Source organism: Papio anubis, chromosome 17, assembly GCF_008728515.1.
Source record: "Papio anubis isolate 15944 chromosome 17, Panubis1.0, whole genome shotgun sequence".
In the NCBI taxonomy this organism is placed as follows: domain Eukaryota; kingdom Metazoa; phylum Chordata; class Mammalia; order Primates; family Cercopithecidae; genus Papio; species Papio anubis.
Window position 1 is genome coordinate 19,105,414 of NC_044992.1, and position 12,498 is coordinate 19,117,911.

Consider the following 12,498-nt stretch of genomic DNA (forward strand, 5'->3'; position numbering starts at 1 on the left):
CCTCTAGTGTACAGATCACTGTGGGAATTTTGTTGTTAAACTGACCAAGGAAACTTCCTTTTATTTTAGGTGGAAAAGGATTATTCATACCTGAAGGAGATATGTGATCACCAAGCCGAACAGCTAAGCAGAACCAGCCTAAAGCTGCAAGAAAAAGCATCAGAGAGTGATGCAGAGATCAAAGACATGAAAGAAACCATATTTGAATTGGAAGATCAGGTGGAACAGCACCGAGCTGTCAAGTTACACAATAATCAACTCATCAGTGAGCTAGAAAGTAAGTGGGGTCAGCCAGGTGTGGTGGCTCACACCTATAATCCCAGACTTTGGGAGGCTAGGGCGGGAGGATCACCTGAGGTCAGGAGTTCGAGACCCAGCCTGACCAACATGCTGAAACCCTGTCTCTAAAATAAAAAATTAGCCGGGCGTGGTGGTGGGCGCCTATAACCCCACCTACTCAGGAGGCTGAGGCAGGAGAATCACTTGAAAGCGGGAGGTAGAGGTTGCAGTGAGCTGAGATCGTGCCACTGCAAAAGAAAGTAAATGGGTCAAGCCTAGAAGAAATGTGGAATGGACCTGAGTAGGACACTAAAGAAACCAGCAGCAGTGGGTGACTGGGGGAGGGTTTTTGACTGTATGTTGGCTGGGGTTTATGAAGTCTCTTATTTGAGTGCACTGTAATCTCCTAGGAAGAATGCCACCTAAGAAACAATCATTAATCTCTAGTTTAAAAACTAGAGATTAGGAGATCAATGACTACAGCAGTTGAAAACTGGGATGACAGAAGAAAAGACTGTTGAACATGAGTCGGCAGTATGTAGGTGATTGTGAAAAATAGAAATGCTTTTCATTTTGTTTTTTTAGAGGTCTCGCTCTATCACCCAGGCTAGAGTGCAGTGGTGCAGTTGTAGCTCACTGCAGCAATCAGAGCTCACTGCAGCCTCAAACTCCTGGGCTCAGGTGATCCTCCTGGCCTCTCAAAGCACTGGGATTACAGGTGTGAGCCACGGTATCCAGCTGCAAATGTTTTTTGGCTGTGCTGGATGTGCTGTGTGTGAGCCATGCTACTGCTGCTGTCTCTAGGCAGCCTGGTCAGCTTGAAGGCTATGTTAGGATACTTTAGCTGTGACTGTGAGAGTTCACAGGGACCCTTCCTAAGGATATTCTGCAGGGTAGGAGACAGTTATTCAGAAGAAATTGCTTGCCAGTCATCGAGTACTGACACTGTGTTGTCTCTTGGATCTGATAGAGATGGATGATAGGTGTCAGAGTGGATGAACAATGTGTGCTCTTGGTCTAAGGGAGAAAACAATTCCGCATGTGTCCCATTGGTGGGAGGATATCAAGTAACTTATAGATGTTTGCCACTTAGTTGCTGAAGAGACATCAGCATATGGCTTAGTTACCAACTCATTGTTTGCTTTGAATTGGGAAAGAAATTTTTAAAACAGTTTAAACATTATCTTCTTTGTCCAAATAAGCCTTATCAAATGATCACATCTTATGTGTTTTCTTTTGTAACAACAGATTTAATGCACAAAGCATTTAGTCACACCAGCCGTTACTAAGAATAGCTAAGAATAGCTTGATCAGTTACCTGAGAATTTCCCTACCCCGTGCGGTCGATCCTCCTTATTTGCAGATTTCACATTTGTGAATTCACCTGCTTGATAAAATGTATTTTAACCCCAATACACAGAGCACTTCCACAGTCATTTTCAGACATGCACAGAGAAGTGAAAAGGTTGTGTCATCCAGTGCTCATGTTCCCAACTCAGATCAGACAGAGACACTTGGCCTTTTCATACTGTACATGCGTCTTTTTTACAGTCTGCTTAATACCATGCTGTTAACATTTTTGTGCTTATTTTTGTTTTCGGTGACTTTGCTATTTAAAATGGCTCTGAGTACAGTGCTACAGTGCCATCCACTGTCCCCAAGCACAGTGAGGTTGAGACGCACCTACAGAGAAAACACGTGTGTTAGGGAAGCTTCATGCAGACGCAAGCTCTTGTCCTGTTGCACGTGAGTTCAGTGTTATTAAATCAACAATACAGTGCATCAGGCCAAGTGCAGTGACCTCATCCCTGTAATCTCAGCACTTTGGGAGACTGAGGCAGGAGGATCGCTTGAGCCCAGGAGTTTGAGACCAGCCTGGGCAACATAGTGAGACCCTGTCTTGACCAAAAAAAAAACAAAACAAAACTAGCCACATGTGGTGGCCTATGCCTGTAGTCCCAGCTTCTCCAGAGGCTAAGGTGGGAGGATCCCTTGAGCCTGAAAGGCTGAGACTGCAGCGAACCAAGATTGTGCCACTGCACTCCAGCCTGGCAGTAGAGCAAGATTCCATCTGTAAAAAATAAAAAAACCAAACCAAGCAAAAAAAACCCAGTACAATGCATCAGAGAAAGGGAGAAGTTTGACAATATGTATATAAGACTGCCCTGAGACATGCTAAAGCGATGTGCTAAAAGCAGCCAAATTCATGGATTTGTGAGATGACAGCCAGTTTTAAAAAGCAGTGGGCAATATTGTTGTGTGGCTAAAAACCAGAGCAATGTTTGTTCATATCACCCAGGGTCAGGAAAATGGTAACTACCCTTCTTGGCTAGTGCTGGTTGGCTCCCAAGTTTCAAAAGGCCATAAGATGTGAGAAAGGTTAACCTTGCAGACAAGGCAGGTTCTGCAGATCAGGAGGCTGAAGAAGAATTTGACAATACTTGCTCAGTGTTATTCGGGAAGAGGGAAATGGGAAAGAGTCGGTTTCCATGGTTGATGAGCCTGGCTTGTTTATAGAGAGACATTGGCAGATAAGTCTATATAATGCAAATAGCATTTTAGTTGATGAGAATGTTGTGACCAGAGGCTTGCAGGAACCTAACCTGTATTTTTCCTAGGTACAATAGTTCAGTGTTTGCTGATTTGGTGTGCATGGCAACTCTCTGCAACTACCATGATTATTAGAATTGACTATATATTTCAGACATTGATGAGTTGGTTAGAGTGAGAGTTGACAGCACCTGCCCCATTTCTCGCTGGACATGACGCGCAGTAGAACTGTGGAACCTCAGCATTCAGTGTTGGTGCCATCCAGGCTGTTCTCAGGATACAACTGAAAACCTGGACGCCATCATCGTCAGTGTATCCTTCCAAACCCAGCACCGTGATTGAGAAGAAAAGTCAAAGAAGACAAGTTCTGTTCCGTTCGTTTTTGTTGTTGTGATCTTTTGCTATTGAAAATAGGGTTGTATTGTCCCTAAATCCTTAAAAGTCAGCACAGACACACCAAGAAAACCAGTGTATAATTAATGTCCACAGCAAAATTTAGACCCACCCCTGTGATTATATCATCATATATCCAAGACTGACAATAATACAAACCATCCTTTGAAAAACTTTTAAACTTTTTAAAAGGATATTGAGGTATTGTTAAGATATGCTTTTGCACAGAGACCCAGGGACACATAAATCCAGCCTAGACCAATCACTTCTTCCTATAAGATCCTGATGGGAAAGGAATGGACTGAAAAATAAAGAGAAGTTAAGGAGTGTTTTCTAGTGTGCAGCACTGATTCCCGACACAAACTCTCAGTCCCACTAGAACTAGAACTGCTGGGATAGGACCTGTCCGTGGCATCTTTTTAGCTTACTCTGGCGATTCTGATTTGCATCCTTCATAGAAAACTAATGCTCTAGCTTAGAGCATGAGGACCTATTGAGGAATTTCAGCTCAGTGACTGACACCATCAGATTTAAACTTGAATGACTGATAGCTGTATGGAGAGAATTGGAGGCAGGGAGAACGAGGGGCTGCAGGTGTCCTTAAGTAGGGAGAGGTAGGCAGGCCACCTGGGAAGATGTTAAATGCACACATCCCCGGATTCTGTCTGCCCTTGGAGATTCTGCCTCCATGTACCTGGAGTGTGGGACTAGAACATCGGTGCTTTTGAAAAGCTTCACCAGTGATTCAGAGGCTTAACTGTGATTGAGATCTACGACTCTAGAAAGTACTTTACAGATCACAGGAGGAATAAGCAGTCATATGCTCTGTTATGTGAAAGCCTCTATCTCACAGCAATAAGGGACACTCAGGATGATTGTGTGTGAGTGCGAGGGAGGCCGGGCTCGGTGTGCAAGTGTGTGTGGCCGTGGAGGCCTCTTCCCATAGTGCTGCTATTTGGTTGTGCATCCTGTCTGCTGAGACTGTAACCTCAATACACACCACATATTTTCCAGATCATCCTGTTCTCTATCTCAGAGGAGCCTCTTGTGTCCATTCCCTGGTTTGCAGGGTAAATTGAAATTGCTAAAAGTTGCATTGAGAGTAGAAGGGATGGATTTGAATGCCTGTTGTGGCTCCTGGAGTTGTACTTTCTTTGTTACCTAGCTTATCTTCTCTTAAGAGTCTCACAGCTTTTCCAAGCCCTGTCTAAATTATTTATTTCTAGGTAATGTGATCAAGCTGGAGGAACAGAAGTCAGACCTGGAGAGGCAGCTAAAGACTCTGACCAAGCAGATGAAGGTGAGATGTGGGCGGGAGCCTTCGCCACCATCTTCCTGTGTATTACCCCCTCCAAGGTCTAGATCACTCTCTCTATCCTGGTTTCTCTTGGAACATTTCCATGGCATGGTGGGCCCTGGAACTGTAAATTCTTGTTGTCAGGAAGTAAAATTAAAGCAGTCATTTGGTGTCAGGATGGAGAACTCTCATAACCTGAAGGTGTAATTCCCACCAGTGCCTTTTCCTAGAAGTGAGCCACTGTGAAAGCAGGGCCTCACCAAGCACTGCTGGCATTCTTTCTTGGTGACCAACATGGAGACTCTGGGGTCCCTGCCCAGGCACCAGCCCTGTCAGGTGTCTGACACAGGGGTGGGCTCTGGTATTTTCAGGAGGATACCGAGGAATGGAGGCGGTTCCAGGCAGATCTGCAGACCGCGGTGGTGGTGGCCAATGACATCAAGTGTGAGGCCCAGCAGGAGCTGCGCACTGTGAAGAGGAAACTGCTGGAGGAGGAGGAGAAGAACGCCCGGTTGCAGAAGGAGCTGGGGGATGTGCAGGGCCACGGCAGGGTGGTCACCAGCAGAGCCACCCCTCCGTGAGTCTGGTGGGCACCAGGGCTGTGCTTGCTTCTCACTTAATCACTATGTGTGGGGCTCCTGGTGGGGATGGGACTCTTCATGTCTGTGCCAGGCTCTGCTGTTTCCTTTCTGAGATCACCCTGAATTACTAGCACCACCGTACCACTAGGAACAGTCTGTACAGTACCCAGTCCCTGCCATGCTGCAGCATAAAGGACTGCTAAGCTCCACACTTACATATAAAGGGCAAGTTCTAGCCAAGTATCCTGCTGGGTTAAAGAAGTCCTGTCTAGGATGCTCCTTGAATCTTAGCATTTATTAATGCAAGGAGTGCACACTAATAAATACGAACCCACCACCTTGCACAGGTCACTCCCATGCAGTGGGAGAGGCTGGAATCACTCCCGAGGGGAGGAGCTGCTGGAGAAAGACACATTCCTCCGGGCCCAGGGGTGTGCCTGCTTATTGAAAGCACCAATGAGCTATTTCAAAAGGCCTTGACATAACCTCCTTTATTAAAAAAGGGTGAGAGTGGAAAACCTGAATTTGGCTGATGTATGACATTCCCTTCTGCTCTTGATGGGGAGAAGCACACAGTGTATCAGCCCAGGGAGCTTTACTAACAGTGACATTTAAGAGGAAGGTATTCCCAAAGTGAATGCAATGGGAATTATTATCTGAAATTTAGATGGTTTACAGACAAACTTATGAACAATATTTTTTGCTTTAACTAATGTATTTACCCAATCAGGAATCAGTGTCCTTAACTTTGAGATTCTTGGATATTAGGAAATGATTTTGAATTTTTAGGTGTCTCTCAAATATCAGTCTTTAGATCAGATTTCCTGGATTTTGAATGTTGATCAGTTGGCCCTAATTTTTACATACCTCCAAGATCACTGGCTAGCTCCTGAGCCTTTTGATCTGATGTTCTGTTATCATGAATTTCACGACATTGGAAAGAGGAGATTTTTCAGAATTCAGTTGTGATTCTCCTGTCAATTCTGCTCCAAGTAATTCCTTATTTCTTTGTTTATGACTTTTACATAAAATGGCCTTTGGGGAAGGATGAAGATCAGATGTAGCTGGCCCCACAATTCACTGTTGAATAATGAACATCAAGATCATTATTTTATTTAGTTATTTATTTTTAGAGATGGGGTTTCACTATGTTGCCCAAGCTGGACTCGAACTACTGAGCCCAGGAGATTCTTCTGCCTCAGCCTCCTGACTAACTGGGACTATACATGCACCAGAAAGATCATTACTTGATAGCCAGAGCTCTACCCTCTGGACACCAAAGGATGTGAATTTTAAGTAAAGGTAGAAGGAGAATAGGAAAACTAGATTTTGCAGGGTTCCCTATTGAAACAGTAGTGAGGCCATTCTGGGTGGCCTCTGTGTCTGCTTTTGTTTGTTTGCCTCTGTCTTGCTTCCCTATTGTCTGTCATTGGAAGAAAATCTGAGTCAGAACTTGTGTTGCTTCACATGGACGTTATTTTAATGATAAATGGTAAAAGACAAGTCCTGAGTTTCTGTGGTGGCTCCAAATAGGTTCTTGTATGAGATGCTGCATTTCTTACGTATATTCTGAGATACAGGCCAGGTTCTTGTATGAGATGCTGTGTTTCTTATGTATATTCTGAGACACAGGCCAGACCATGTAGCATGAACCCTGATATTCTAGGAAAGCTCCGCATATGTCCTGGCAGTTTAGGACTCCCTATGCTGCATCCTGCATCTTCAATCTTAATGTCACCTTTTTTTTTTTTTTAAACACAGAATGTTTCTTTTTTGATTTTCCGGCGATTACAAACCTACCTCCCGATCTAACAGTTTGGATTGGGATAATCCAATCCATATTAAATGTTTTTTGATAATCCCTTATCAGAAAACATTTCAAAATTTTAGAATGGACACCAATGAGAACATGGCATGGTACTGAAGTCAGGCATCAGAACATTTCTGCCTGTCAACGCATTTGGCAGGAAGTCAGACAAGAGCTGGTGATGCTGGTTTCTTGTCTGGTTTTGCATTTCTCTGGCAAGCTGCCCTCTCTAAAGAGTTGACTATGTGGCAGTTACTCGCTGATGGTTCAGCCACTTCCACACCTACCCCTTGAGCAAGACTTGAAACCAACTCACACCCTCCAAGCTCCGGAGGCCACCTAGTGTTTCCATCTTGACTGAGTGAGTTCTTGATTGAAACTCAGTTTGACTTAGACAGTCATCTAATGAGAACTCAAAAGTCCTTCTTGGTTCAGCCACAGCCAAAGAACTTGCAGAGCATTCTCTGACGAGGTCCTCAAGGACAACTGAGAGAAGGTAAGATCACCCAAAAAGCACCTGGATCCCGACATGGGGTTACCCGGTTCTTAAGCTCTGTTTGCGTCCGTGGGCACTTACAGAATTGGTTGCAGCCAGGCTGATAGGCATGAGATGAAGCACCCGGGCAGAAATGCAAGCCAGCATTCATTGCTGGAACTCAGTAACTAAACACTGGGATATTATCTAACTCATCCATGATCTTCAGTCCTGTTACATTTTCACAGATATTTTTATTTCAGAGTCAGAATAACTGATGTTAAGGTACGTGGGGAAGGAAGGCGGTAGCTTCATCTTTGCTGTCAACCAGCAATATCTCACTCCCCGCGTCATGTTTCAGCCAACCAGTAACATCTCATTCTCAGCTCTGCCTCCTGCCTCTGTTAAAAGAGGTAGGAAGAGGGGGTCGTTTTTGAGATCCCTTTAAGCTCTGCTGTTCTCTGGACTGGTTAATTAGCTGACCTTTCACTGGTGAGAGACTAAGAAACTCCAGTGCCAGCCTTAACATTATTCTGGTGCAATACTTTGAACCTCTTTGACAGAGTGGCATCTCCATATCTTCGTTGTGGCTTGTGGGCCTGATCTTTCTCTTCCAGAAACGTGAACAAACCAGTGTGTTTTTGGGGACCTAAAAGTGATCTGTTTCATTGGACACATATAATGTAATAGATGAAAAGATAATAACTTTTTCAGCTCTGGCTCCTCCCAGTGTTGAAAACTCCCAATCGAGAAAAAGGCTTCGAAATGAAAACTCTCTCTGAAATGAACCCGTCAGATCTTTTTCCTGAAAAGTTGAGTCCTGGGGCCTGGCAAAATCAGAAAAAACACAGGCAGCTCAGTGTAATGATACATTGTGCCGCATACAAGCTTTCTAATGAAAGACATTGTTCATGAGCAGCGCCTGGCCCAGGCTTCTCAAGCAGCATCAGGGAAAGACCTCTATTTGTGGCATTTGTTTCTCTTGTTCTGAAACAGCAACTGCCATTACTTTGAGGGTGATTTATCTGATTCTTACTGTGTTTGTCATATAATACCAATAAGCATCCATGGAAAACATCTTTAAAAGAGATAATTAAACACACTTAACGTCTGTGCCTAATTAATGCTGTTGGTTTCTAAATAGAATGTCTGTGATTCGAATGTGTTTTGTTTTGCCTGCACCACAAGTTCTTGCATTGTTGCCTCTTGGAGGTGAGCAGTGTGGCAGCGCAGCACGTGCAGACTCCACTGGAATTGGCTTAACTCCGTGTATGCACATCCGTGTCAGCCCAAGTGTCACTGTGTGTGCCTGTGCTGCCCTCTGTGTTGCTCTGATGGCTCTAATATTAGGGTCACAGCCGCTCAGCATGTGTTCTCCAGCTACAACGGAGAGGGAAGGGCGGAAGTTGGAGGTATAGATTCTTTAAGATCCCTTTTCCAGCTCTCTTGCCACAGATGCTCTGATACTGAGCCCCTCTCCCAGCTGGAGGGGGCCGTTCTCCTGAGGATTCTTAAGCAGTTTCTGAACAGACCTCACTTTAGCACCCATGATGGCATGATGGACAGGGGTCTCCAGCGTTTAATTTGACGCTTGATGCGGAACCTGGTCCTCTCATGTGCCCTTTTTCCAGCCATCATTATCTGTTCACTCACACCTAGTACTCTTTTTTTCATAGTTTAAATGTACATTTATGTCATTAGACACACAGTCTATAATCTAAAGAGCTGTGTCTGCTTCTGTGTTCCCTGACCCCTGTTTTTACAGATTTCAACAATGTGGACATAAGCTTCCCTTAGACCTTTAGGATTTTTAGGTTGCAGTTATAAAAGCAAGAAGGTTTTTTGGCCTTGACAGTGGAGAGAAGCATGCGCCTCTTTGTAAATTCTGGAGGGGCCTCTGGGTGTTCATCCTGGACATCTCTGCTTCACCACACAGTTGTTTGTCGGAGAAGTTCTGGTGGAAGGAGCCTAGTACAGGCATTTGCAGTCTATTTTTTTTTTTTTAATGTCCAAAAACCTTTGGCTTCCAAAAAATTGGAACAGTAGGAATTAAAACCCGTTGGCCTATCTTGGACATTAGCTTTTCCCCGTGGGACAGTGTAAGCTGGAAATTCTTGCATTTGTGAACTAAGACTGTATTGCCTTAGGTAACTCCTTTACAGCCTCTCCCTCCCGTTTCTATTTTCACAGCTCCCTGGGCTCTGTCAGCTAGCAGAGCATTTGGTGGAAGAAAGACAGCCCAGCTCTTGCCATGATTGGGAGCCGCAGCCATCTCTAGATGAAAGGGGGAATGTGTAGAGGAGAAATTGCCTCTTTATAAAGAGCCCAGTTGTCTCCTTGTGACATTCTCTGTTTCTCAGAGTCATTGCCGTCAAGTCTCTGCTTTTTGTCCACATTTTGGGATCAGCTCACTGCATGATCAAAGATGATGTTTCCCTCTTTTTACTTTTCCTCAGAAGATTCAGCCGTCTTTTATTTGGAGAATAAAATGAAGTTGTTCTGAAAAAAACAAAGTACAAGTCTTATGAAAAGTTATTTGCAACTGGAGTGCTGAAAGGGCACAGTGGCAGAGCAGATGCAGAGCTGGGCACAACACAGGCCCGAGTTCTTTTGTTGTTGTTGTTGTTTTGTTTTGTTTTTTTTGAGACAGAGTTTTACTCTTGTCACCTAGGCTGGAATGCAACGGTGCGATCTCGGCTCACTGCAACCTCTGCCTCCCAGGTTCAAGTGATTCTCCTGCCTCAGCCTTCCAAGTAGCTGGAATTACAGGCACCTGCCACCATGCCCAGCTAATTTTTGTATTGTTAGTAGAGATGGGGTTTCACCATGTTGGCCAGGCTGGTCTCAAACTCCTGACCTCAGGTGATCGCCTGCTTCAGCCTCCCAAAGTGCTGGGATTACAGACATGAGCCACCGAGCCCAGCCCCTAAGGCCCAAGTTCTACTTTTTGGCGTTCATTTCTCTGCTTCCTTTTGATCATGGTGTCTGATCATCTTGGAATTCACATTACTCAAGGCAAAATAGGAAGCCATCTGCATAATGTCATATTCCGAAGAAGTCAGAAAGTTCGTCAAGTTGGAGCTTTATTCTTATTGCCCAGGCTGGAGTGCAGTGGTGCGATCTTGGCTCACTGCAAGCTTCGCTTCTTGGTTTAAGCTATTCTCCTGCCTTGGCCTCCCAAGTAGCTGGGACTACAGGCACGTGCCGTCACACCCGGCTAATTTTGTATTTTTAGTAGAGACGCGATTTCACCATGTTGGTCAGGCTGGTCTCGAACTCCTGACCTCAAGTGATCTGGCCGCCTTGGCTTCCCAAAGTGCTGGGATTACAAGTGTGATCCCCGTGCCCGGCCCCTTCTGTGGGGTCTTGATTGAGCCTCTTCACTCGGAGACTGACTTCATTACCTCGTCTGAAACAAGGTGCCTGCTAGCTTTGGGTTGATTTCCAGAATCTTGCTGGGTTAAACATAAGTAGATATTTGATCATAAAGGATGTTATTAAGCCAGATAGGTAAGCACGGTGACAATGGCAATAGAAATCTAATGGAAAACGATTGAATGACAACTACACCAAAGTTTCATGGATGAAACTCACCCCAGAAACTTAGCGTTCAACTCAGAGTGATACACAATTCAAAATGTGATTTAAACTTCTGGAAATATATGTGTTTGTGAAGATTCAAATACAATTCAGCAACCTCCATCAGGCAGAAACCTCCTGCAATTCTCACGCGAGGAACTGGTTCACAGTGTACACGGCATGGAGCTATTAGCGACGTTATCCAAAGGATGAGACAAGAGTTACAGTCTAATAAAAGGAAAATTAGGAACAGGAATGCTCTTTAAACTCAGGAAGATCTTTTGGGGTATCAAACCGTACAGCACAGAATCACTAGAAAAATTAGTGTGGCGTGAGAAGAGTCATTGAGGTCTTCTCTGTAAAAATAACTTAGATACTTGTGAGTAGGACTGAAATTTATATTTTGGGAGCTCTTTACCTCAGATTCAGAGTTCTTAGGATTATTTAAAATTCATTTGCTGGATGTTTTCAAATATAAACAATAAGGAAACTGCAACTTCAACTTAAAAGGCACTGCTGTATTTGCACCCCATATTTTGACCTGTCGTTAGGTACTGTTGAATATTTTTATCTGTAAGCCTTTATGAAGTGCAAAATAAACATGTTCTTATATAGAAGCATCTGCTGCTTAGTTTTAATCACCAGCTACGTTTCTGCAGGGACCTTATGTCGTTTTGTTCTACATTTTTTTCTGAATACAGTTTCAGAACTTCAAAGCCACATCAAGTAACTAGAATTTGAAGCAGAAAAAAGCTGGACTGTAAGTTGTGAATAGGAGGGTGACATGGAATATGAACAATTTCATTAGTAGAACAAAAGGGCATGGAGTAAAAGTGCTAATTTTGCACAAGTTTTTAAAACTCTAGGGTCTCAGAAAATATAGTACGGACTTAAAGTCTAGATGTGTTTCATTGACATTTAAATATGAATAGATTGGTGATTTAATGTATTGGATTTTTTCTTAATTATGAAGTAATATTTAGGAATACTAATAACAAAATGGAGATGTGTGAAGAAAAATATTAATCTTTCTTCTCCCTCAGTACCACCTTTGAGGAAATCAGTGTTAACAGTGTGTACATTTTTTCTTTACTAGTAAATATGTATAGGATTCATTTTTATATTTTTAATAAAAATTGGATTATATTCTATTCAGTACTCTGCACCTTTACTTTTTATTTTATATGTCATAGGCATCCTTCCAGGTCAATACATGCAAATCTAACTTATTTTAAGAGCAACATGACCTTCCACAGGAAGGACATGTCCTGGAATATTAAAATATTGTCTTACTAATGCACAGCAAGGTTATAATTATTTTCTTTATGAGTAATGCTGTAATAGCAGTCCTTATTCATATAGTCCTATGTAGTTGTGGTTTTATTTTTATAGAATGAGTTTTTCGAAATACTATTGCTGCTCTAAAGTATACGCACATTTTTATTTTAATAGATGTCTCCAGTTACTCACCTGAGTGCTGTGTGCCCATCTCTACACAGCCTGAGCAGTGGTAAAGAGCCTTGATCTTATTTTTGCC

General features: G+C 43.4%; 1 protein-coding gene across 8 annotated transcripts in view; it reads left to right on the forward strand.

Annotated features, from left to right (window-relative positions):
• SPECC1 (sperm antigen with calponin homology and coiled-coil domains 1) overlaps nt 1-12,498 on the forward strand; it is a 315,868-nt gene that overhangs the window by 228,643 nt on the left and 74,727 nt on the right. For 3 of the 8 annotated variants that reach the window (XM_031656993.1, XM_031656992.1, XM_031656994.1), the window contains 3 exons: nt 70-277; nt 4,449-4,522; nt 4,891-5,096. In XM_031656993.1, coding sequence (XP_031512853.1) covers nt 70-277; nt 4,449-4,522; nt 4,891-5,096 — 488 coding nt within the window. Of the gene's footprint in view, nt 1-69; nt 278-4,448; nt 4,523-4,890; nt 5,106-9,572; nt 12,117-12,498 lie in introns of those variants that run through there. The other 5 variants (XM_017950417.3, XM_017950415.3, XM_009189880.4 and 2 more) reach the window with 5 other exon arrangements.